The sequence below is a fragment of the Eptatretus burgeri genome, chromosome 9 (assembly GCF_056783735.1).
Source record: "Eptatretus burgeri isolate ZD-2024b chromosome 9, Ebu_testis_v1, whole genome shotgun sequence".
In the NCBI taxonomy this organism is placed as follows: Eukaryota; Metazoa; Chordata; class Myxini; order Myxiniformes; family Myxinidae; genus Eptatretus; species Eptatretus burgeri.
Genome location: NC_140969.1, coordinates 103,306,023 through 103,330,620, shown reverse-complemented (window position 1 = coordinate 103,330,620; position 24,598 = coordinate 103,306,023). Strand labels below are relative to the sequence as shown.

General features: G+C 43.1%; 2 protein-coding genes across 3 annotated transcripts; both read left to right on the top strand.

The window, feature by feature from the left end:
- The first annotated feature begins 3,532 nt into the window (after positions 1-3,532).
- LOC147020791 (ubiquitin carboxyl-terminal hydrolase 17-like protein 5) lies at positions 3,533-11,191 on the top strand. The gene is made up of 7 exons (XM_085893812.1): positions 3,533-3,627; positions 9,297-9,364; positions 9,931-10,001; positions 10,191-10,273; positions 10,478-10,589; positions 10,826-10,966; positions 11,111-11,191. Exons 1-7 carry the CDS (start codon positions 3,533-3,535, stop codon positions 11,189-11,191), a joined length of 651 nt encoding a protein of 216 aa, XP_085749938.1.
- A 198-nt stretch (positions 11,192-11,389) lies between these two features.
- LOC147020790 (uncharacterized) lies at positions 11,390-17,606 on the top strand. 2 transcript variants are annotated; one of them, XM_085896424.1, is made up of 7 exons: positions 11,390-11,754; positions 11,894-12,139; positions 12,775-13,030; positions 13,595-15,071; positions 15,310-15,551; positions 15,872-15,973; positions 16,708-17,606. In XM_085896424.1, the coding sequence occupies exons 1-4, from the start codon at positions 11,606-11,608 to the stop codon at positions 13,601-13,603; spliced, it is 660 nt and encodes a 219-aa protein (XP_085752550.1). In that variant the 5' UTR covers positions 11,390-11,605; the 3' UTR covers positions 13,604-15,071; positions 15,310-15,551; positions 15,872-15,973; positions 16,708-17,606. The 2 variants fall into 2 exon arrangements, with proteins under 2 accessions (XP_085752550.1, XP_085752549.1); XM_085896423.1 differs by having other exon boundaries at positions 11,891-12,139.
- The last annotated feature ends 6,992 nt before the right edge of the window (positions 17,607-24,598 follow it).

Genomic DNA, 24,598 nt, shown 5'->3' with positions numbered 1-24,598 from the left:
AAAACATTTATTCAGTTTTTAATGTAAATTTATCATCAAATCAAACAAATGAAATCGATTGTGGAAAAAACGTTCCGTTGGTCGGAATAAGAGACCTGGATGTCGGTTATTTTTGTGCTGTTGCTAAGCAACAAAATGTTACGTGACTCTGCAGTTGTGTTTGGTCCGAGTTGATAACTGTCACGCTCTTTGGAGGTTCAACCGTTTGGACTTTTATCGTTTGTGTTGGACCCTGTTCCTCGTTCACTTCGACTTCGTATTCTGTGAAAGGTTATGTTTTGGTCGGCGTGTATTTATTTATTTATTTATTTATTTATTTATTTATTTATTTATTCATTCATTCATTCATTCATTCATTTATTTATTTGTAATCTTGTGATTCGTAAAACTCAAAAAGTATTAAACCGAATTGCATGAAATTTGGTGGGATGATTGGTTATTAGCCAGGAAGCATTCGATTAGATTTTGGGATCGTTCGTGTCAAAGGTCAAGGTCAAGGTCAAGAAAAGGTCAAAATCGTCTTTTTACGATAACACGGTCAATTTTTATTCAATTTGCATGCAACTAACGCCAAAATGTCCAGAATTCAACGCCTCATCTTGTGATATGCAATATGACACAATGACGCCCATACTCTTGTTACCGGTTCGGGGTCAAAGGTCAGGGGGGTCACCACCTTGAAAAATATGCGGTTTTTGTCATAACGCGGTCAATTCTTGTCCGCTTTACATGAACCCAGCACCAAAATGTTCAGAATTTAATGCCCAATCTTGTGACACAATGACGTCATAACACATGTCACCGGTTGGGGTAAAATGTCCGGGGGGGTCACGCCCTTGAAAAATATGCGGTTTTCGGTATAACTCGTCAATTCTTATTCTATTTGCATGAAACCAGTTCCTCACACTCATACCAAGAACAAAAAAAGTAGTGGCGGCGAAGGTATGCGCTCTATGAGTGCTAGTTGTACAGGTGAGGGAGGGCAGGTGGGTGGAGTACAGGTGAGGGAGGGCAGGTGGGTGGAGTACAGGTGAGGGAGGGCAGGTGGGTGGAGTACAGGTGAGAGAGGGCAGGAGGGTGGAGTAGAGGTGAGGGAGGGCAGGTGGGTGGAGTACAAGTGAGGGAGGGCAGGTGGGTGGAGTACAGGTGAGGGAGGGCAGGTGGGTGGAGTACAGGTGGTTGGGTACAGGTGGTGGAGTACAGATGAGGGAGTACAGGTGGAGGGAGTACAGGTGGTTGGAGTACAGGTGAGGGAGTACAGGTGAGGGAGGGCAGGAGGTTGGAGACCGTTGTTTGAATTTGTTTTATTCTTTAATTCACAAAGAAAGAGAGAAATTCTCAACAAGGAGATGAGAGTGATGTTGAGAGGAGGAAAAATCTTCAGGGAATTGTTATCTTCATGAAAGAATGTGGATCAAGATCATGATTATTACTGGATCAAGATCGTGATCGTTACTGGATCAAGATCATTACTGGATCAAGACCATGATTGTTACTGGATCAAGATCATGATCGTTACTGGATCAAGATCATGATTGTTACTGGATCAAGATCATGATTGTTCTGGATTAAGATCGTGATCGTTACTGGATCAAGATCATGATTGTTAATGGATCAAGATCATTACTGGATCAAGATCATGATTGTTACTGGATCAAGATCATTACTGGATCAAGATCATGATTGTTACTGGATCAAGATTATGATTGTTACTGGATCAAGATCATGATTGTTACTGGATCAAGATCGTTACTGGATCAAGATTATGATTGTTACTGGATCAAGATCGTGATCGTTACTGGATCAAGATCATTACTGGATTAAGATTGTGATCATTACTGGATCAAGATTGTTACTGGATCAAGATTGTGATCGTTACTGGATCATGATCATGATTGTTACTGGATCAAGATTATGATTGTTGCTGGATCAAGATTATGATTGTTACTGGATCAAGATCGTGATCGTTACTGGATCAAGGTCATGATTGTTACTGGATCAATATCATGATTGTTACTGGATTAACATCATGACCGTTACTGGATCAAGATCATGATTGTTACTGGATCAAGATCGTTACTGGATCAAGATCATGATTGTAACTGGATCAAGATTATGATTGTTACTGGATCAAGATCATTACTGGATCAAGATCGTGATTGTTACTGGAACAAGATCATGATTGTTACTGGATTAAGATTGTGGTCGTTACTGGATCAAGATTATGATTGTTACTGGATCAAGATTATGATTGTTACTGGATCAAGATCGTTTCTGGTCAAGATCATTACTGGATTAAGAACGTGATCATTACTGGATCAAGATTGTGATCGTTACTGGATCACGATCATGATTGTTACTGGATCAAGATAATGATTGTTACTGGATCAAGATTATGATTGTTACTGGATCAAGATTATGATTGTTACTGGATCAAGATCATGATCGTTACTGGATCAAGATCATGATTGTTACTGGATCAAGATTATAATTGTTACTGGATCAAGATCGTGATCGTTACTGTATCAAGATCATGATTTTTACTGGATCAACATCATGATTTGTTACTGGATCAAGATTATGATCGTTATTGAGATATTTATTATTTGTTTTCTTGTGTATTTATTTATTTGTTTTCTTGTGTATTTATTTATTTATTTGTTTTTATTGTGTATTTATTTTTTTATTTGTTTTCTTGTGTATTTATTTATTTATTTTCTTGTGTATTTGTTTGTTTATTTATTTATTTGTTTTCTTGTGTATTAATTTTTTTATTTGTTTTCTTGTGTATTTATTTATTTATTTGTTTTCTTGTGTATTTATTTATCTATTTTCTTGTGTATTTATTTATTTGTTTTCTTGTGTATTTATTTATTTTCTTATGTATTTATTTATTTGTTTATTTATTTGTTTTCTTGTGTATTTATTTTTTTATTTATTTATTTTATCTCTCAGTAACCCTTTATCTCTGTTTTCAATTCCTACAGAATCTGCGATGAGGCAGAACGTGAATGTTGAGAGGGCGCTGAAAGCGTCTCTCAACAGTGACAAGACCCCCCATTGCGAACCAAACATCACCAAATGTGGGTTTTCCTTTTGGCTTTCTGGATCTACACCGGTGTGTTGTTGAACTCGGACCGTGATATCATGGAGTTGATGCCAAATATATGTATATGACACCATATTTGGGTTTTGCTTCCTGCAGATGACGATCATAATGGGAGACATGTTCCCACACCTGACCATCACACACCGGGTGAGCTCTCCTTGGAGTGGCGAAGAAGTCGAGGCATTGGGGCAGGTTTGAAGAACGGTGGTAACACTTGTTTTTTGAACGCCACGCTCCAATGCCTGACGTACACAGCACCCTTGGTGAACCACCTGCTGTCGGGGAGTCGTGGTGATGATGGTGTGTACCTCGCCCTGTTCATCTATATCTTCACTTAGTTTCTCTTCCCAACAACCATAATCATTCAGTGGCATGATCATTAAGTTTTTGTTTTTTATCACGTGCAGGTGAGCACACTTCATCATGCACATTGTGTACGATGCGCCAACACATCATCAAGGCGATGGCAGACACAAGGGCACCGTTCCTTCCATGGCCCTTCATTTCACGGCTCCAAAGTGAGTACAATGTGCCCAACGAGAGTGAAACACCATCATTAACGGTGTTTGGTGGAGTTATCATCGTATACTGGAGTACTAGCTCGTGTGCACCGGAAAGAAACGTCACAGGGAGATTCATTGATGCATGAATAATGATCCACACATCCTGATCGACAACAACTCCATCATAGTCCCCTATACTCACCACCAAGACCCCTCCATCCTGGGAGTTGTTTGACCGTTTTAAGATTGCAGGTTTACAAATGCATCATTCTGAGGGTGTGAGAATGAAAAAACTGAAACCGATCCTTTTCCCGCCTTTTCCCACAAATCCTTGTGGGTGTAAAGTTTGAAATATTTTCATTCCATATTTTTAGTTTACTGGTAAATACCAACTCCCCCAGGAGGGAATTCTGTTGTTCGTGAAAGATCTCGCACAATGTTCGTGTACAGCCCCTCCTTAATTATAAATATTATACTTGTACCCCCCTTCCTGCTCCAGATAAATTATACTTGTGCCCCCTCCCCTCCATAAAAATTATATTTGTTCCCCCTCCCCCTCCATAAAATTATACTTGTGCCCCCTTCCCGCTCCATATAAATTATACTTGTGCCCCTCCCCTCCATAAAAATTATACTTGTGCCCCTCCCTCCATAAAAATTATACTTGTGCCCCTCCCCCTCCACAATTATGCTGTGCCCCTCCCCTCTTTATTGCAAATTCTGGTTGCCACCACTTCCCCTCCAAGATTCTGTTTCTAGATGAATGCCTTGTACACCCCCCCGGGAAAGGTTAAAGGTTAAACGTTCCTGGTGGAGCTTTTCCTGAATCATTGACGTCACACTTGGAGAACAGGACTTTGATGCTCTGCAGCACTCGACCTCCACGATCGTGGCATTTCAGGGTTTTCATTTTTCAATTTTAAACCTGTTTCAGCCAAATGGACAAACAGTGATATAAATGTTATTGCAAAGTGATCAATTACATGTTAATTTATGTAATATTGCCATTAACATGCGAGTCGTACATTTCAACAACTCTCTGTGCACACAAGGCAGCTCCGTACAATGGTTACCCGAACATCGTCCTGAGAATGGAAGAAACTTTCTTTCAAAGAAACTATTTCATTGACACCTGTGATTTTAAAAACAAATACACATTTATATTCCGTTGTGGAATATAACACTTTGGAGAAAACATCATGCTATCTCGACGTATGTTGAAGGAGCCATGCATGCGTCCAGTGTGTGCGAGTTCGACCCGTTGGTGGGACAGTTCAGCTGACTCCAACCACAAATTCGATATTTTACACTTTAGAACCATCTATAATTTACACTTTAGAACACTTTAAAGTTTACACTTTAGAACCCTCTATAATTTACACTTTAGAACCCTCAAGAATTTACACTTGAGAACCCTCTATAATTTACACTTTAGAACCCTTTAAAATTTACACTTTAGAACCCTTGAAAAATTACACTTTAGAATTTACACTTTAGAACCATTTGGAATTTACAATTTAGAACCATTTAGAATTTACACTTAAGAACACATGAGAATTTACACTTTAGAACACATTAGAATTTACACTTCAGAACCCTCTATAATTTGCACTTTAGAACCCTCAATAATTTACACTTAAGAACCCTCTATAATTACCCTTTAGAACCCTTTAAAATTTACACTTTAGAACCCTTGATAAATTACTTTAGAATTTATACTTTAGAACCATTTGGAATTTACACTTTAGAACCATTTAGAATTTACACTAAAGAACACATTATAATTTACACTTTAGAACACATTAGAATTTACACTTTAGAACACATTAGAATTTACACTTTGGAATAATTTGGAATTTACACTTTAGAACCCTTGATAAATAACACTTTAGTACCCTTTAGAATTTACACTTTAGAACCATTTCGAATTTACACTTTAGAACACATTAGAATTTACACTTTGGAACCATTTGGAATTTACACTTAAGAACACATTAGATTTTACACTTTGGAAACATTTGGAATTTACACTTTAGAACCATTTGGAATTTACACTTTAGAACACATTAGAATTTACACTTTGTAACCATTTGGAATTTACACTTTAGAACACATTAGAATTTACACTTTGGAACCATTTGGAATTTACACTTTAGAACCCTTGATAAATTACACTTTATAACCCTTTAGAATTTACACTTTAGAACCATTTAGAATTTACACTTTAGAACACATTTGAATTTACACTTTGGACCCATTTCGAATTTACACTTGAGAACACATTATAATTTACATTTTGGAACCATTTGGAATTTACACTTTAGAACCATTTAGAATTTACACTTTAGAACACATTATAATTTACACTTTAGAACACAATAGAATTTACACTTTGGAACCATTTGGAATTTATACTGCAGAACCCTTGATAAATTACACTTTAGAACCCTTTAGAATTTACACTTTAGATCCATTTAGAATTTACACTTTAGAACACATTAGAAGTTACACTTTGGAACCATTTAGAATTTACACTTTAGAACCATTTGGAATTTACACTTTAGAAGACATTAGAATTTACACTTTGGAACCATTTGGAATTTACACTTCAGAACACATTAGAATTTACATTTTGGAATCATTTGGAATTTACACTTTAGAACCCTTGATAAATTACTTTAGAACCATTTGGAATTTACACTTAAGAACCATTTAGAATTTACACTTTAGAACACATTAGAATTTACACTTTGGAACCATTTGGAATTTACACTTTAGAACACATTAGAATTTAAACTTTGGAAACATTTGGAATTTACACTTTCGAACCATTTGGAATTTACACTTTAGAACACATTAGAATTTACACTTTGGAACCATTCGGAATTTATACTTTAGAACCCTCTATAATTTACACTTTAGAACCCTTTAGAATTTACACTTTAGAACACATTAGAATTTACACTTTGGAACCGTTTGGAATTTACACTTTAGAACCCTTGATAAATTACACTTTAGAAACCTTAAGAATTTACACTTTAGAACCATTTAGAATTTACACTTTAGAACACATTAGAATTTACACTTTGGAACCATTTGGAATTTACACTTTAGAACCATTTCGAATTTACACTTTAGAACACATTAGGATTTACACTTTGGAACCATTTGGAATTTATACTTTAGAACCCTATTAGAATTGTCACTTCAGAACCCTCTTTAATTTACACTTTAGAAACCTTTTGTAATTTACACTTTAGAACCTTCTATAATTTACACTTCAGAACCCTCTATAATTTACACTTCAGAACCCTTTATAATTTACACTTTAGAACCCTCTATAATTTACACTTTAGAACCCTCTATAATTTACACTTTAAAACCCTCAATAAGTTACACTTTAGAACCCTGTAGAATTGTCCACCAATCATCCATCATCGATCATCCCTCCATGTAGTTTTGTGTCCGTGATGTTTACAAAACCGTTGAACTTCCATATTGTAGATATCTGTTCCTCAGGACATTATCCCAACGTGATGAGATCATGGCTGTGATTGGCTGATTTTTGTTGCCCTGGAAACCATCTCAGTAACTTGGCTTGTGCACGTGATGTTTCAAAAGCAGTTCAAGATTTAGCTTTCATTCGATAATGATCGATTCCTCATACCACCCAAAAGATGGGGGACCGAGAGTATCAGCTCCTTGTTTCTCTTAAAATTGTGATAGGTTTCTGTGAAGTCGGTGATCACTTGATTGGGCAACAGTGAGCCTTACGTATTCCACTGTTTCGACGTGGGAATGCCCATTGGCTTTTCTGAATGGGAGGAGGTTGAGAGTAAAGATGTAACAGCTTTGGAAGGGGGAGGTTGAGGATCTGGGGCTGAGTGGGGGGGGGGGGTGGCAGTGAATGAAGAGGAGACAGAGTTGGCAGGGGGAGGATGAGGTTTTTTTATTGAGTTGTCACAATTGCGTGCGTGTGTGCGTGTGTGTGTGTGTGTGTGTGTGTGTGTGTGTGTGTGTGTGTGTGTGTGTGTGTGTGTGTGTGTGTGTGTGTGTGTGTGTTTTGTTCTCCTTACACAGTTTTAATTCACAGATTGCTTTGATTTTATGATAAATGGATTTTAAGATCATATCGATTGTTGTTTGGAGAGATTGTTGTTTGAATGGTTGCAGGTATTGCACAACATTTTGTTCAAGGTAATCAGGAAGACGCGCACGAGTTCCTCGGGTTTCTCTTGGATGCCATGCAGCGAGATGATACGTGAGAGCTTCACATCCTCTTCCTTTTCTATCCATTGTGTTTTATGTTTTATCTACTTCTATGAACCTAAACTTTGCCAGGTTCATGATTCCACAGCTGGGAGATCTCAATGTGATCCATTGTGTTTTCCTCTCCCTTTTCATGGACATATCTCGTGTTTATCATTCACGCTGCGAGGTCACCACCATTTTGTCACCTTTGCTTTATTAATAAAGTCAGCACAGCGATGTTCAGTTTGATACAAATATTTTCGTGACTTCCAGAGATGGGGGACATGGGAGGGGTGGGGGTGGGGGGGCAGTGTGGGGTCAATTATCCCTCCTGCCTTTTGGAAGGGTGGGGGTTAGGGTAGAAAGTGCCTCATGACACGAACCCCCAAACAGGTCTGAGGACATGGTTGAACGAACAGAGAGTGTAAGATGTTTGTAAAATACATCATATCCTTTGACTACCAATAGTTTTATCATCACACCTCTTTCAGAACCTTGATGAAGCAAAACTCACAAATTTCTCAAAAGGATTCGCTGATTCCACTTTGTCCTGGATTTAATCCATTTTCACTGTGATAACACACCTTTCGTATCCTGACAGTGAACGACGCCACCTGACAACCCCACAGCCGCCATCGAGTTAGGAGGATAATGAGAGTGCCTTGTGGTACACGACCACTAATTGATATGATTGATAATTCCCAATATGGTGAGTAATTAATATAATCTTAATGAACATGGGTGTGATCATTTTTTGGGACCTTTAGGTGTGAAACAGCTCCTGGAGCACTTCCCTTTTGATCGTGAGTGTCACGATCCATGTTTCATTTGTTCACCACATTCCAGTTGAATTCGACACCTCCATTTCTTCTTGAATTTGTAACTTGCTATTTATCTCCAGATATTTATCTTCCACCCTTAATCAATCAAGGGAAGGAAATGTTTGTTGTTTTTTTGGGGAAGTGTTTTACGTCCCATAAAACTATACCGGGGAACCCTGCAAGTAATGAATCAGACAAGACAATATGGGAATGATCGACGGAGAACTGTCGATAGTGGAGGAGTTAAGATGTTAAAAGTACTAGAGTAGTTGTGGGTTGGAGGGTGGAGAGGGAGGATATGATGGTCAGGGTGCACACATACATGATAAGTAATGAGAAGGGAGTACAAAGACAGACATGTATATGTGAGAGTGGAGAGGGAAGGACAGCGTGACCAGTCAGGGTTGGTTTGTGGTTGAGCTCGTGCTGGATCCTGATGTGGTGGCATAATGTTTGATTTTGAGATTTATTGCTAACTTCATCCCCATCCCCAGGGATAAAACTCAATAAACACGAATACTCACTGGTGAGTAAGTAACCAGCTACACTCAGACCCCAAACTCAGTGAGTTCATGATTTCCTGTTTGTACATTTATCTTTTGTACTTCACAGCCTCTGTCAGCATTGCTGTTCGTCCAAGGTGATCAGTCGGACATTTGAAGGGTACCTACAAACACAAGGTGAGTCCATCACAATGAGTGGATCAAACGTCTTGCGGCCTTCTGTGACCAACTGATCATGCACACATGAGCACCCTGTAATGGTAAATACCACATTGGGTACCTGTACAGTATGGCCGCTTTTATTTGATTGGAAGGGGATCACATAACACAGGTTTTATTGTGTGCCACATTATTTATTTGTTCAGTTTTGATGAACTCCATCTTGGTTGTGCTTTAATCCGTTGACCACATTTGAAAACACTCTCAGTGAACCTGCCAATCTCTTGGTTAGAATTCCACTCCACGTGTGTGTGTGTGTGTGTGTGTGTGTGTGTGTGTGTGTGTGTGTGTGTGTGTGTGTGTGTTTTCTCATGTTCGTTCAGGACTAGTTGATGCCTATAATATATATTTTGAATCTTTTGACAATGATAGATGGGTTTTTAATCCCATAAGGTACAAACTGAAACTCCTTGACTATGAGGTCGAACCAGTGTGTTGATGCACAAGTGTAGGCTCATGGAAAAGGGAAACAACAGTTATCACATTCTCTGTGTTGTGGTAACCATTGTCCGTTTCTCCATCAGTTGAGTGTTTAACTTGCCATCACAAGTCGAACAGGAACGAGCCGATGAGGGACGTTCTCCTCGATATTGAGGTTGGGATTCAGTTTTTTATAAAATATTTTTTCCGTTTCGTTTTACTCGCCGTGCCGTGACCTGGTGCAGGTAGACAAATGTAAGTGATAAATTAAATAAATCTGGTGGTGGGGGGTGTGCTCGAACTTCACAATAATGATCGTGTGCTGATTCCATGACCTTTGACCTATGACCCTGTCCTTCCACAGAATTTTTCCGGTATCGAGGAGTCCCTTCAGAATTTTTCAAGGAGAGATGACCTGTTTGGAGACAATGCTTATTTCTGTGAACGGTGGGTGCACCTTTCGTCTGTTGTTCCAAATGTTGATCTGCATTGTGCAGGGAAAGATCTTTATAACAATGGAAACGTTTATCAAAGTTATCTGTCTCTTAAAAAACAACTTTTCTGGTGACTGATCACCACGTGACCAGAACCCCCAGTGTTGTTTATATATCTCATGATCACGTTTGATGGGATTGTGGTGATGATTTCCAGGTGCAACTCAAAGAGACCTGCCACAATGGCTACCACAATTTACGACCCACCAAACGTCCTCACCTTCACACTGAAGAGGTTTTCCTGTGTCACTGGGGGAAAGATCTCAAAGGTACGTTTGTCCTTATCTGGAACACCTGTACACCAGGACACTTACACGATCGGATGTGACTTTTGTTTCTGATCCAAGACCTCATCAGGCACCATTCCACAAGGTGCTCACTACGTCACCACTTTCACCTCTAAAATGCTCGATACACCTGGTTAGAATTCGGCAATGACTTTCTGATTTGGACTGAATTGGTGTTTGAACTTTTGACCTCCAATGACGTGATCATTTATCCACAGAACTTCCCATATGTTGAAAAGCTGAATCTTCGTCCCCACATGTCACAACCAGACGGGCCTCCAATATACTACTTCCTTTATGCTGTTCTCGTCCATCATGGGAAAAGAAGTTGTAAAGGTCACTATTTCAGTTTTGTCAAGGTGAGTGATCCACGTGAGACCATTATCTGCTGCGTGACCTTGTTGTGTCCAATAGGATGTACAGCAGCCCTCCAGGCCGAGGGGAACATGTTCTTCAGGTTACGTGATTGAATCACATTTTGATTATCCATTGTGACCATCCAGATGGAACCTCAGTTCATGAGTCTATTGAGTGAACAATGGACAACATTTGATCAGGTCATGAGGAACATTATTAGTTGTTGAGTGTCCAGTCCGTTCTTGGTTTTATCCATCATAGACGTAAAATGGCGTGAAACCAGGCGATCTCATCCTACGTCCGATCCTTCACAGAAGGGTAGGTGCCGCCAAAACATCATCTCTTGTGTAAGTAAAACAATGGGTGGTTTTAATTTACCTTGCCAATCGGTGTGGAAATGTGGAGTTCAGACTGAGTATCGACACAACGACTTTCGCCCAATGTAATGAAGTTCCAAATCCCTGACAATGGTGTGGGCCTCACACTCTTGCTCTTTGTAAAAGATAAGCCATTGTCACCACCACCACAAACTACAAATATGAAAGGAGTGAATTGTTCTTCGATATGTTGAGCTTTTGTCACAATGCAAGGATGATATTTGATGCACTTCCCCACAGGTGAGTCACGGCACCTGGTTTAAAATGAATGATGCATTCGTGAACAAGGTGAACGTGACCGAGGTGATGCACCAACAGGCTTATCTCCTGTTCTATGTGCGGTCACCTGATGGTCTTGATGGGAATACAGGTACAGAAGGGCAGAATTCAGAAGATGTGAAGCTCCCAACGAGGTATGTGAGTGTGTAAATCATCTCTCACAATAATTTATTTATTTTATTTGTTTTTAATTCCCGTCTCTGTGAGCTGATGTTTCCATGTATCAGTTTCCTTTTTCCGTAAGCCTGCCTTGGTCCATATGTCTTTCAGCAGTATCAAGCAAACAAAGACCCTTCCACGCATCAAGATCAAGATCAGGAGAAAGCATTTACCAACACTCCCAAGTGTGTGCCAACACCATGCCAACCCCATACCAAGGGTACAGAAAGATCTGAACGGCACCAGCACTACTTGTAAAAACAAAAGGAAAAGAAAAGAGACACATGATGGAGGAGAGGCCAAGAGGTTGTGTCGTGGAGATGCCAATGTGGGACGTGGTGACGTTTCTTGCCAAGAGCTGTGAGTCCCCTTTCTAACTCCATCACTTTGTGCAATATCATGATATCGGAGCATTATGGGAGGAAGTGCAGGAACTCCCTTGTATTTGTTAATCCTGTAAATATTGATATATCTGTGGATGTACATTTGCATATTAACATGGAAGGATGACAACTTGATGAAGGGTTCATTCGTTTCGGATGCAGTACGTGCCTGCTGGGTTACATCATTGCTCGAAGCATGGCTGTTGGTTCGAGCAGGAACTTGTCAATGGTCGAGTGTACCGGTGAGAGCTCACGGACACTTTGTGGTGGACACCGTGGGATCTTTAACCTCCACCAACTGATGCTAACGAAGGGGTTAATGAATACCTTCGTCAGCGGTTGCTGGTGATCAGAAGATTCGGTTTCCGCTTACTCTCCACTTCTGCTGTTTATGACTCACTTTATTACTCCTATCCAACACTTCAACACCATCTTAAGGACGGACACGTTCCTCTCGGGGACACTGAACATTTTGGCTTTGTAGAGGGAAGATGGCTGGACGAGGTGTGACTCGCTTGGGACTTTAAGATGTGGGGCATCATGGGGCGAGGGGGGTCATGATTTCATCACAAATGGAAGTGACCTTTAACATTCCGTTTCCCTCCTACCAAGGTCTCCATTGGAAATCGCTCCCCAAGAGCCACAGCGGGAGAAGGGCAGCAAAAGGAAGAGAGAGTGTGAGGATGAGGACGAGGAGGAATTGTGGGAGCAGAAGAGTGCAAAGAAAAGAGAAAGGAAGAATAATACACTGAAAGGGACCACACACACTGGCGATGGGTCCGGTGAATGCAGTCAAGATGAAGAACGAGGAACGAATGGAAGGTTGTGCCGAGTTCCCCTTCACCTGTCGGCACAACTCGAACACCAGGTGTGCTACTTCATCAAATATCGTTTGTTGAGCCTCCCCCTTGCTTGGGGAAGGCTTGTTGCTGTTGTCGGGTTTGTTTCCGCAATTATCGTCCCCTATTTTTAATTGGAACCACAAGTTTCTTCAACCCCTCGGAGTAGTAAACCCCCATTTAGAAAGTTATTATGATCATTATTTTCTTCCTGCACTCCTTACACTCGAAATTCCTGAACCGTATCAATTACCGAGCTGGATATCGGAGCCCGCTGGAACTTTCGCAATGAAATTTTACATCAATAATGTGAATGTGAAGTCGGTGGGGTTGATATCATGTCTTTTGATGTTGACCTAAATTTTAAGGTCATGACCTAATGGTAGTAATTTTAATATTTTTTTACATAACTCGACGATAGTTCAGCCGATAGGAATGAAATTTCCCTCCGTAGCGAGCATCGATCAAGGTGTATTCGTTCTCATTGTCCATCATACCTTTCCGGGTATCATTCCATCAGTCTGAGCTCTGACAGATAGTCACATGGTTTTGAGCCTTGTATTGATGGTTGTGGTTGCCTCACCTCATTGCAGCTCACCTGACCTGGCATTTCTACCTTGGCGTGGTGGCAGATTGAGGCTGTTTTACAACAGAGCTTCTTTCCTGTCGGGATACAGTGGAGATGCTCGACAAAGCCATCAATGCCTCCTCCACCAAGACTGTATCCCCATGGATTGGTTCACAGGACATGACGTCACTTTTTAAATTTCAATTGTTTTTTGAAATGTTTAAGCCTGCACATCCATCAACAATTATTTTAATGTTTTTTTTCTTCACATCTTTCTTCTTGTGAATGACCAATATGGATTGCGCTAAAGTTTCATGTCCAGGTTCTGCAGCCATGTCACTGCCTCAGGTGTGAGTTGGTGGAGAGCTAATCTACAATCTTTCTCTTTGCAGCCTTTTTGTCATCCTCGTGATGAGTTTCCCGGAGTATGGCTACGTCAATGTTGTAGTCCTTCAGGATGTTGGCGAGGATCTCACAATTAGGAAATGTCAGCTCCTCAACAATGAGTTGGGGGATGTGGAGGAGGGACCTACTGGTCTTGTTGTGGTCCATGGCTTTTGACCTTGAAAAGGACTTTATTTAGTGCTACACAATCTCGATCCCCATTGCTCGGGTTTGTCCCGAGTGCGTCGGTGGTATTGGTCAGTTAATGACATCAGTCCTGATAACTTCAGAGTGTAAAATGGTTGAATATCTTTTAACAGGAGCACCACGTGGAGGTTGTCATCTCGCTCACTTTTCTTCATTCATGTGTCATGTGTTTGTGCTGAAAACCCAGGTGACTTCTGTAAATCGGAGTTGTCCATCGCTTCTTCTTCTCCATCTGTCTCAAACACTAATCTTCCTTCAGGCACACTCACTTTTTCACTTTTACCTTCCTGGCCAATACGTAAGCCCTCTCAGCTTATTCTTCCACGAAGGTTTAGTACGACCTCCTTCGAAGCATTCAGTAACCCAGCTCTTCACCCCAGTCGTGACAGGTGTGAACACTTTTCCAAGAACACTCACGGTTTCCAAACATAAATCGTTTTGTACGAAACACACACAAACTGCTCCACATTTCCCTCTCAACACCGTTGGGCTTCCTCTTGCCTCTCACCCCAATCAAGCCTGCACCTCCATCCCTACATCTTGCTCAATCACACTACCTTGCCCCCCTCCCCCACTACCCTCATGATCCCATCGTTGTTCACATTCATACCTTTTCACTCTGGTCCACGAATATCAGAGGCCTACCTGCCTGTCTACCTGCAAGCTTTTCTTCACCTGAGCAAACGCTGTCCTCCTTTCACCTGTAACTGCACATTGAAATTACACCATGTTATAAACACCAGGACACCTCCATTATCATCCCTGTTCCACCAAACGAGAATTTTGTGTTCTTGGAATTGGTTCTTCATTTTGTCTTTGTCTCCTGTTTTGTATTTTCCAAGAGTCTGTGATGGATGCAGATTGCTGGGGATCATCATGGTGTTTATCTTTCTCCACGAGAGGTTTTCATCGTGAGCTATTGTAACACTCATTTGGTAAAACACTCACTAATTGTTACAACCTTGTGCGAGTCCCTTCATCTGAACCTTCCTTGCCATGTTTTCCAAGTGATCGTACAGTTCCCCTTGGAATGTTTGTGACAATCCTGTTTTTCAAAGTTTTTCAAAAGTGAAATGATCTCACAAGATGTCACCTTTTGTACCCCTTCTTGTCATATCCTCGTGTGTTTGTGTAATTCTATTGTTGCAGGTGAACCGCCTGGAAGGTCACGTCATGGAGGAAGGAGTACAGGGATTCCAGCAGGAGGATGTTATAAACATGGTATAAACACCAGGATTGTCATCTCGCTCCCTTTTCTTCATTCACGTGTCCTGTGTTTGTGCTGAAAACCCATGTGACTTCTCCTGTAAATTGGGGTTGTCCATTGCTTCTTCATCTTGTGCTGTGTTCTGATTGAACGTACCTGGATCGGCACCTGCAGAGGAACCCAGGTACGGTTTGAAACAGCAAAGGGCCGACCGTGTGTCGCTCTTCTTTATTTATTGCTGTACTTTTCTCAGTGGGATTATTATTTATTTATAAATTACCTTGGTAGGATTTGATTTTTATCCGTAAATGTCGATAAGCATCGATTTCAAATCACTCTCACAGATGAGATTCTTGTGGTTTTAGTATTATGATACACAAAGCGAAGATGAACTGTGATTGGTCTGGAATCTTTCTTCCTTCAGGATATCTGATCATGTCAGGAGAGTAAATGCTTCTTGAATCATTTTTATTGGAACTTATTCTTTGTTCTTGCACCATCCAGTGGAATATGCTGTGTCCAGTGTCTTCTATATCTCATTCCATCTGGATGGAGAGACAAGATGTCTGCCGTTCAACATTTGAAAGACGAATGGAGTTCATCCTGGTAAAATATTTCTCTTCTTGCACGTTTTGTAATATCCTTGCCCTTGCACATTCCTCGCTGGAATGAACCAAAGGGGCGCACCACTCACTCCTCGAAGAATGCACCACTCACTCCTCGAAGAATGCTCCACTCACTCCTCATGGAATGCTTCACTCGCTTCTCTTACAATGCTCCACTTGCTCACCCCTTATAGAAGCTGTGTTCTCCCCTTCTGGGGCTGTGTTCTCCCCTTCTGAAGCTGTGTTTTCCCCTTCTAAAGCTGTGTTCTGCCCTTCTGAAGTTGTGTTCTCCCCTTCTGAAGCTGTGTTCTCCCCTTCTGAAGCTGTGTTCTCCCCTTCTAAAGCTTTGTTCGCCCCTTCTGAAGCTGTGTTCGCCCCTTCTGAAGCTGAGTTCGCCCCTTCTGAAGCTGTGTTCTCCCCTTCTGGAGCTGTGTTCTCCCCTTCTGGAGCTGTGTTCTCCCCTTCTGGAGCTGTGTTCTCCCCTTTATTCATTCCCAAACTCCCTGGACCCTGTTTATGACGCACCACTTGGTTCGCAGCTTTGAAATATTAAGCGTCACATCAACCATTGCTGTGATACACAGGTAGATCATGACATCACCTGGGTTTGAATCCCAACACGGCTATAAACTGTCACCCTGGTGTTTCACATGCAGGATATTCATTTCTCCGTGCGCTGAAAACAATGTTTTTTTCAGGATAAATGACATTTATATAAAAAATTTTTTTTTATAGATTCGCGATCCCTGAGAAGACTCGACCGAACCACAATGTCTCCATCCCAGGATTGAAGCCAAGAGATGTTTATTTTCAAGGCTGTACCACTCCTGTGTGAATCTCCTGACATGTTTAACATGACTACTCGACTGGAATGAAAATTCTCTTCTGGTTATTGCAACACGACGTCAGGTCTGTCTTTTGGGACCGTCAATGTGAACATGTAACTCAGTGCGACCTGCAGCATGGTCGGAATGTCAGCGACAACACTGACCCCCCCTCGCTGGCCTTGTTTGTGTGGAGGGTGACTGTGTCATCCTGTCAAGACTAAAAACAGCACCTGACAAAGGGCGGATGAGCTTCCTTCAGGAACCAATGACCATCCAGTAAGGAGATGGTGTCTCCTCAAAAAATGTAATTCAGGTGTACTACAGGTGTGAAGTCGTCGCTCTCACCCTTTGTGATGCTGAAGATGTCATCTCCTCGTTTTTTCTTGTGTTTCACATTGAAATGAAAGAAGGAATGAAACTCATCTTTGTACATTTATTAACACTCCAGTGTGTTGAGATGAAACTTGAGTCGGAGACATCTCGTTATTTGATTGGTTCTTGAGTTCTAATCGGTGTTGAGATGATCTTTGTGTTCATGTGTTTAAAATTCTCCAGTTTTGTCTGTTTTCCCCCAATTCAGTGTTACCTTGATAAGTGTTTTCGTACATTGTTTTCTTTTATATCTTTTTGTGTGAAACATTTCTCTTGAGTGGTTGCGACCAAAAGTCAATGGTTTCGTGTTAACGGATTCACAAAGTTGTCTTTCTTTATTAAAATTATTCTGGTGTGAATTTCCTCTTTTCTCCACTTTTTACTCTGTGCTGAAATGGCCATTGTGTTGTTTTAATAAATACGAAGTTCATGGAATGTTCTGTGTTGTCATTTGTTGTGAAATGTTTTCTGCCTCCTGATTCATTCACAGGTTTTAAACATTGATGGACATTCTCAGTGAGCCAAAAGGTATTTCTGATGTGGTAAACTGATACACCAGCCGTGTTGACAGATTTCTCTGCAAAAGTTAACGTCAGGTCAGGCCAGTTATGGGAGCATGCGCCGGAGCAGCATGTCACAGGGTCCACTTTCAGCTCCGTCTGACTACCCCAAGCAGATGCCTGGCACGTCCCCATTTCCTTGAGATGCCTATCAACCTGGTGCAACCACAACGCACGTGATCAGCCTTTTGGCCTCCTCTACTCACGAGTCCAAAGTGGTGAGCAGGATCAGTGTCGGGAAAATGAGCCACATGTCCATCCAGCAGCAGGTGACGCTCACGGACTATACAGAAAGCAAATCTCATCTGAATCTCTCTCAGCAACCGCTCGTTGTACATAAAGTCTGACCAGCAATGGCCAACAATTCTCCAAAGAAACATGGCACTGAAAGAGTTAAGTCTTCATCTCAGATCTCTGGTCAGAGTCCAAGTGTCACATCCGTAGAGCAAGATTGGAAGCACCAAGGACTTAAAGACTCGGACTTTGGTCCTCCTAAATAGGTACCGACAGCGCCACATCCCATGATCAAGTGATTCCATGACTCCCCAGGTCTGACTCAGACGTCTATTGGCCTCTGGTTCACAACATGCAGATACATGAGTATCACTGCCCAGATAAGTGAATCTCTGTGTGAGTTCAACATCCTTGCCACAAACAGGTATAGACAAGATAACAGCATCCAAGATGTCATTGAAAGCCTGGATCTTCGTTTTTATGCAGGAAACCGGTAATCCCAATAGCTCCGACTCCTCATTCAATGCGTCGAGCAGCCCCACTAAGGATATCCAGCATCTGCGCAAAGATAACTGAATCATCTGTTTAATCAAGGTCAGAGATCGTGATATTCCTAAACAATGCACCGCAACTTGATCTCTCCGACTTCCTCCCCAGAATCCAGTCCATAAAAGTGCTGAAAAATGTGGGGGCCAGTACACACCTCTGAAGAACTCCAGTAACAACTGGAAATGTCAGAGATGGAACGACCACACCTCACAACACGCTCAGTTCCAGAGTATAGTTCAGAATTCAGATTGATCAGGTTTGGTGGCATCCATGAAGACTGAGAATCGTCAAGAGGGCATCCAGATTCACGGAATCGAATGCTTTGCAGTGTTCAACATAGGCAGTGAGCATCCCGTGCTGAAACTCTCATCTACATTCCGTGAGGACCCAAAGAGCAACAAAACGGTCATTCATTGACCTCTTTGGTGTTTCACTGCTCTGGGTACTGGTGCTGAGGCAGATGGTGGCGAGCTCCATCAAGAATTATCCGAGGAAAGACCTTGCCTGGCACTGAGAGCAATGTCACCCCTCAGTGGATGTTGCAGTCCTGACGTTCACCCTTCCTTTTTGAGAGAGGGACAACAAGGCCCCTCTTCCAGTCAGTTGGGATGATGCCTGTGATCCAGACATAGAATAGTAATGTATACAACGACACGAGTGTAGCGTTTTCAACAACCTTGAGAAGTTCAGCATGGATGCTACAAATCCCATGAGCTTTACCTCATTTCAACCGGTTCACCGTCGCCTGCGTTTCGACAAATGATGGTGGTTCACAGTTCATTGGAGCGCCAGCAATAGTGATAGTTACACCCCTGATATCCAACTCAACAGCCTGATGGTCAGCCTGGCAGAACCGCCTAAAGTAACCAGCCCGGCGGGCCTTAACTTCGGACTCCTCTGTCAAAAGCCCACCAGACTCCGCTCAAACTGCAGTGCACCGATGGATAGGCTTGGAGGAACGCAATGCACTAATTCCTCTATAAGCAGGACAAGAATCACTTGACCACAGATTCCTCGCACACACGACTCCTTGTCCGCCCTCATTGCAGCGCGTACAGTTTTAAGCCTCAACTTGCTGAACAGCTCAGCTCTGCCATTCAGTCTGGCCTGCGACTCTCATCAATGGAATTAAGTGTCATTTGGGAGACAAAGTTCTGCTTCGCCTGAAGGTGGGTTCCAAGACATTCTCCTGGTTGTGGAATCCAGGTTGTGGAAATGATACAGGTAACAAGACCAAGATATCCACTTTTTGTCTTCATTCTGCCTCAACATTGATGTGCACACAAGTTGTAGACAGTTTTCTTAATTTTTGTGCTTCCTTGCAACAACTTATTCATGAAGCTTGATTGTGTAACATCATGCCCATTGCAAATAGACACAAACGCCAAGGTGGGGGTGAAATGATGTATTGTTGCGGGCCGGGGGGTGGTCGGTGGCGATAAACGACCACATGGTGGAGCAGTGGAGTCGTCTCCCACCGAACACCCGGAATTTAGGTCGTGACTCTCGGATAAGTCCGACAGTTCATGGATCCCTTGGGGACCGTGGTCGCCAATATTTTGACGGCGTGGGGTCGGGTTAGTTGCCTAATTTCAATATACCTAAATACCCACGTCGTCCAACGACCGGGGAAAACCACACCCTCGACGGACCTCGGGCGGAACGGACCGTTTACCGAGCCAGATCCGGGTGTAAACCAAGCAGGGATTACCAAGATCCGTCGGTCCAAGTGGCAACTTACCGGCCCGAACGGCCTTACTAATTCTCAAACCCGCACCATGCTCGGCCAACGAAAGCACGAACAACGAACTGGAACATTTAACAGGGGTTTATTTATCTATCTATAATTCCAGCAATGTGTGTGTGTGTGTGTGTGTGTGTGTGTGTGTGTGTGTGTGTGTGTGTGTGTGTGTGTGTGTGTGTGTGTGTGCGCGTGCGCGTGTGTGTGCGTGTGTGTGACCGCTGTTTCTCAACAACCACTGGTCCGATCTAATTGAAACGTGCCAGGTATATTGCTGGGGCCCTGTTGACGTGCCTTTTCAAAGTTTGATATTAATCGGATAAGTGCTTCCCAAGTTATGGCCATTAATTTACCAACCAATGAAAGGACACGTTGCTGCGCAGGCGTGGCTGTGTAGGCCAGTGCGCGGCCGGCCGATAATGACGTCACGTGCCGTGCCGGTTACGATGGGGATCGGTGCCTTAGTTAGCGTGGCGTAGGAGTGGCAATGGTCAATGGCAGCGAATGTCATTGCAAGCAAAGACAGGGAGGTAAATGATTTTAATTCACTCTGTGTGTGTAAGTATCACAGCAGTTGTTACTTCAATGCAAGCGATAATTTGTGGAATGCAGGTGAACATTCCGTACGGGCACGCACCACTTCCGGATAGTGATGACTTAGTGTGTTCTAATAATTTCTCGATTTCTTATGTGCATTTATAGATAAACACAATGCCCCAATCCAGTCGTCATTTACGAGCGAAGGAATGGCCTATGTGTTTGTTTGAAAGTTTTTTTTGGAGGGGGGGGGGGGGTTGCACGTACGGGCACGCGAGAGCGAAGGAACAACCTGTGTGGTTGTTTCTGGCTCACGGTTTGAAAGTTTTTATTTTTTGGTTTGCACGTACGGGCACGCGCGAGCGAAGGAACGGCCTGTGTGGTTGTTGTTTCTGGGTCGGTTTGAAATGTGTTTTTTTTTTTTTTTGCACGTACGGCCACACACGTACTCGTAACAATAATCGGGGAGGGGGGGACAAAAAGAGCAGAGTTATCACGAATAAAAGGCAGGCAATGTACAATGAGCAAAGAAAAAGCACTTAACAATTCTACTTACAGGGCGGCGCCCCACGCACGCACACACACACACACACACACACACACACACACACACACACACACACACACACACACACACACACACACACACACACACACAATAAATGGACCTCGTGGGTCTATTTTCGGCAGAGCCGGGTACCTCACCGCCTCGTGCGGTTTCACCGACTCGAACCCACGACCCGAAGTCCACGGCCCACGAACGGGATCAAGCCACACTCGCCACCAAGACCACAGACCGCAATCGCAACGATCCTGCAGAACGCACCCTTGTCCCTCCAACACTGGTCCAGACAACCACTCTACTCCTCCTTAGATGGGAGGGGCCTCTTCTCCTCCCACTCGCCTCCTGATTGGACGAGGGGTTGTCGGATGACTCGTGGTCACCTCCTGACTGGCTGGGGCATGCGTCATACTCGCCCTTTGCTCATTGGGTGGAGGAAACGGTCCATGCTCTTCCTTGGGACGGAGCCTCGATCTGAGGCGTTTGAGGCTCCGCCCAAGCCTTCAGCCGAAAACACGTGGGCAATGGCGACTGGTCGAGTGCGGGACGGTGGCGTTGTTGTAGTGGAAGTCGTAGTAGTTGACAAGGAAAAACCTCGCGAAAAAATAACTCGAAGCGCACACATGTAATTCCCATTAGACAGAAGGAAGGATTCTAACTATAAAGACACTATCGAAATAACTAACTTTGGGACCTGAATGTTGAGTGCGCATGGTTTCCAGATTCGGAACAGTATTTCAATCAAGGTACATGTACAGAACTAGTCAGTTGGAGTGTGCAGTGCAAGAGGTTCGTAAATGGTGTGATGGAAAAAGTGTAGCTCAGTCGCTTATGTTGAAGATCTTCAGGTCCTCTTGGCCTCAATGCTGCAAGCTGAAGTACTTGTGTGAATAGTTCTCCCAAGAGAGAAAGAGAATCTGGGCCCTGGAGGGATCCCAGGGTGCTGATTGCTTCCTGGTGGTGCCTTACACCTGGGCGAGCCTCTCGTGCATGAGTTGGACCTGACGTGGTCTGGGGCAGTTGGGTTTCCTTTCCTTACCTCCCACTGAAGGTCGACAGAGGTTATGTTTTCACGCCTGTGTGTCTGGTTGTCTGTGACCAGGATATCTCTCAAAAAGTTGAAGATGGATTCGGACAAAATTTAGTGGAGAAGTTGGGTGTGTGCCAAGGACGAAATCGTTAGATTTTGGTGAAAAATACAAGAATTTTAAAGTGATTCTTCACCATTTAGAGATAGGATGAAAAACAATATGTGGCACGATATTTCAAAAAGTTGTGGATGACTTATGACAAAACGAGGTTGATGAGTTGGTGAGATGACAAGAACAAGCCGATGGTAATTTCGTTCAGGTTCAGGTCCTGATCCAGATCCATCCTATCAGTGGGATCAAATATCAACTGTTCAGCCTGGTGGAGGTATACGTTCTTCCCAGTATAGTTCTCGTTATTGCCCGTTATGGACTATGTTCATGTGTTCAATCAACATGTGAAATACTGATGCGGTGTGGGGGCAGATCAAGGACACACCTGGCTTTTTGTGTGATTCCTCCTTTTGTATGTCTACACCCACAACCACCACCATACCCTTTGGTGGTTTGTAAGCTGGCTGCCCTTTGTTGTTTAACTCCTCCATGAGCCTGTAGACTCTTGTATAAAAACACAAGGTTTGATTCAAAAACGTTTGATGCATATTGTCCTCTTAACATTATTAACAACACAAAAAGCACCTCAGGATAGTCTATGTGAGGCCTTAAAAATTTGGAAAAACCAGGAGCAGAGTGGGCCATCATCATCTCGACACCTACAAGGTTCTCCTGCTGGTCCCTGATCCGAGACCCAGACCCCCATCCTTGGAGTTGAATCCACACTGGCACGATATAATTCCAGGACATTACCATTTTTAAATGTCCATGATATTGTTGCGGTTTAGGAAACCACCTCCCTCCAAAGCAATAGCAACCACCATACAGCGGTCTCTCGACAGTTATTCCATTAATATACGTTCAGATAGTCCCTTCCCTTTTGTCTTGCAGGGCAACGGGACAGTGGGTCGTGTGGATCTCACAGTTAGGTCTTATATTTGTCTTCATTCCTACTCTTTTCCTCTTCTTCCTGAAATAAATCAAAGCAGGCACTGCACCCAGACAGCCAACTGTAAAAACTGCAGCCACACACAATGTATACGTCTTTACGAAGGGCAACCGATGCAGCAAACAATAAACAACCTCCACCCACTGTACAGGCCGCACGAGGCGTGTTCTTTTCAACCCATCTCTCCATTTAATAATCATATCTATCTTCTTCTTCAACTCAACCCGACATACATAATTACATCCAAACTTTTCCCTTAATTCCCTGACACAGATTAGGGCTGGCACCGTGCATCCCACCGCCTTTGATAACCGCAAACACGATGCTCGATGGTGGGTGGACCCGCACGCTGACCATGTGCTTAATGGTGGACTCGCGCACGGCCATGATACTTTATCATCATGAAGAACGGGGCACGAATTACCCACGTCTTTTGTCGGGTCTGCGCATGGGGTTACAATGACATCTTACCATCGGTCTTCACTCACCACGACGGCAACAAATGTCTCCTGCAGACGGCCAACATCCTCCCACACCTACGCCTCGATGCAGCTGCTACCAGGCAGAGGCATGCTGTGCGGCCGGATCGCTCGGGCCGCGTGGTGCACCGTGGAGCAGGCACATGGACCAGCGCCAACCACGGGTCGCTGGGACACGGCACGGGGTTCGGTGCAAAGCTATTCATATCACGGAGTTCGGTGCAAGGCCATTCATGTCATGGTGCTCGGAGCGAGATGATTCCTCAGCTTGGAACCATCTGGCCGGAAGTGAAGTGGAGCCGCTTCCAGTCATGGCGACCAGCTCGTGTGCTGGTCGGGGCCCAACCAGAGCGCCCGAATTGGGTGACGACACCGCTTCGGGTCATCGACCCCGCCCCACCGGATCTATAAAAGGACGGTCGCAGTCGTCGTCGTTCCTCGTGTGTCGTTCCAGAGTCGGCGTTGTTCCTGCCCATCGTTCCTTTATTCATTCCTGTTGGCTCGTTCTGTCTGACTTGGGATCGACAACCTACCCATTCGCCTGCCGGCTCAGTCTTTTTTACCAATTCGCTTGCTGGCTCTGCCTCTCAACACCCATTGGCTTTTGGCTCCACCCAAGTTCCTCCTCCAGGGTTACTTGCCTAATTTCAATATACCTCAATACCCACGCAGTC

Excerpts from the sequence above, each read along its gene's own strand:
- LOC147020790 (XM_085896423.1), top strand. The coding sequence starts at position 11,606 with ATGAATGATGCATTCGTGAACAAGGTGAACGTGACCGAGGTGATGCAC. Across the intron at positions 11,755-11,890 it reads GATGTGAAGCTCCCAACGAG|CAGTATCAAGCAAACAAAGA; the intron begins GTATGTGAGTGT and ends TATGTCTTTCAG. Across the intron at positions 12,140-12,774 it reads GACGTTTCTTGCCAAGAGCT|GTCTCCATTGGAAATCGCTC; the intron begins GTGAGTCCCCTT and ends CCTCCTACCAAG.
- LOC147020791 (XM_085893812.1), top strand. The coding sequence starts at position 3,533 with ATGCACATTGTGTACGATGCGCCAACACATCATCAAGGCGATGGCAGA. Across the intron at positions 10,274-10,477 it reads AATGCTTATTTCTGTGAACG|GTGCAACTCAAAGAGACCTG; the intron begins GTGGGTGCACCT and ends GATGATTTCCAG. Across the intron at positions 10,590-10,825 it reads CTGGGGGAAAGATCTCAAAG|AACTTCCCATATGTTGAAAA; the intron begins GTACGTTTGTCC and ends ATTTATCCACAG.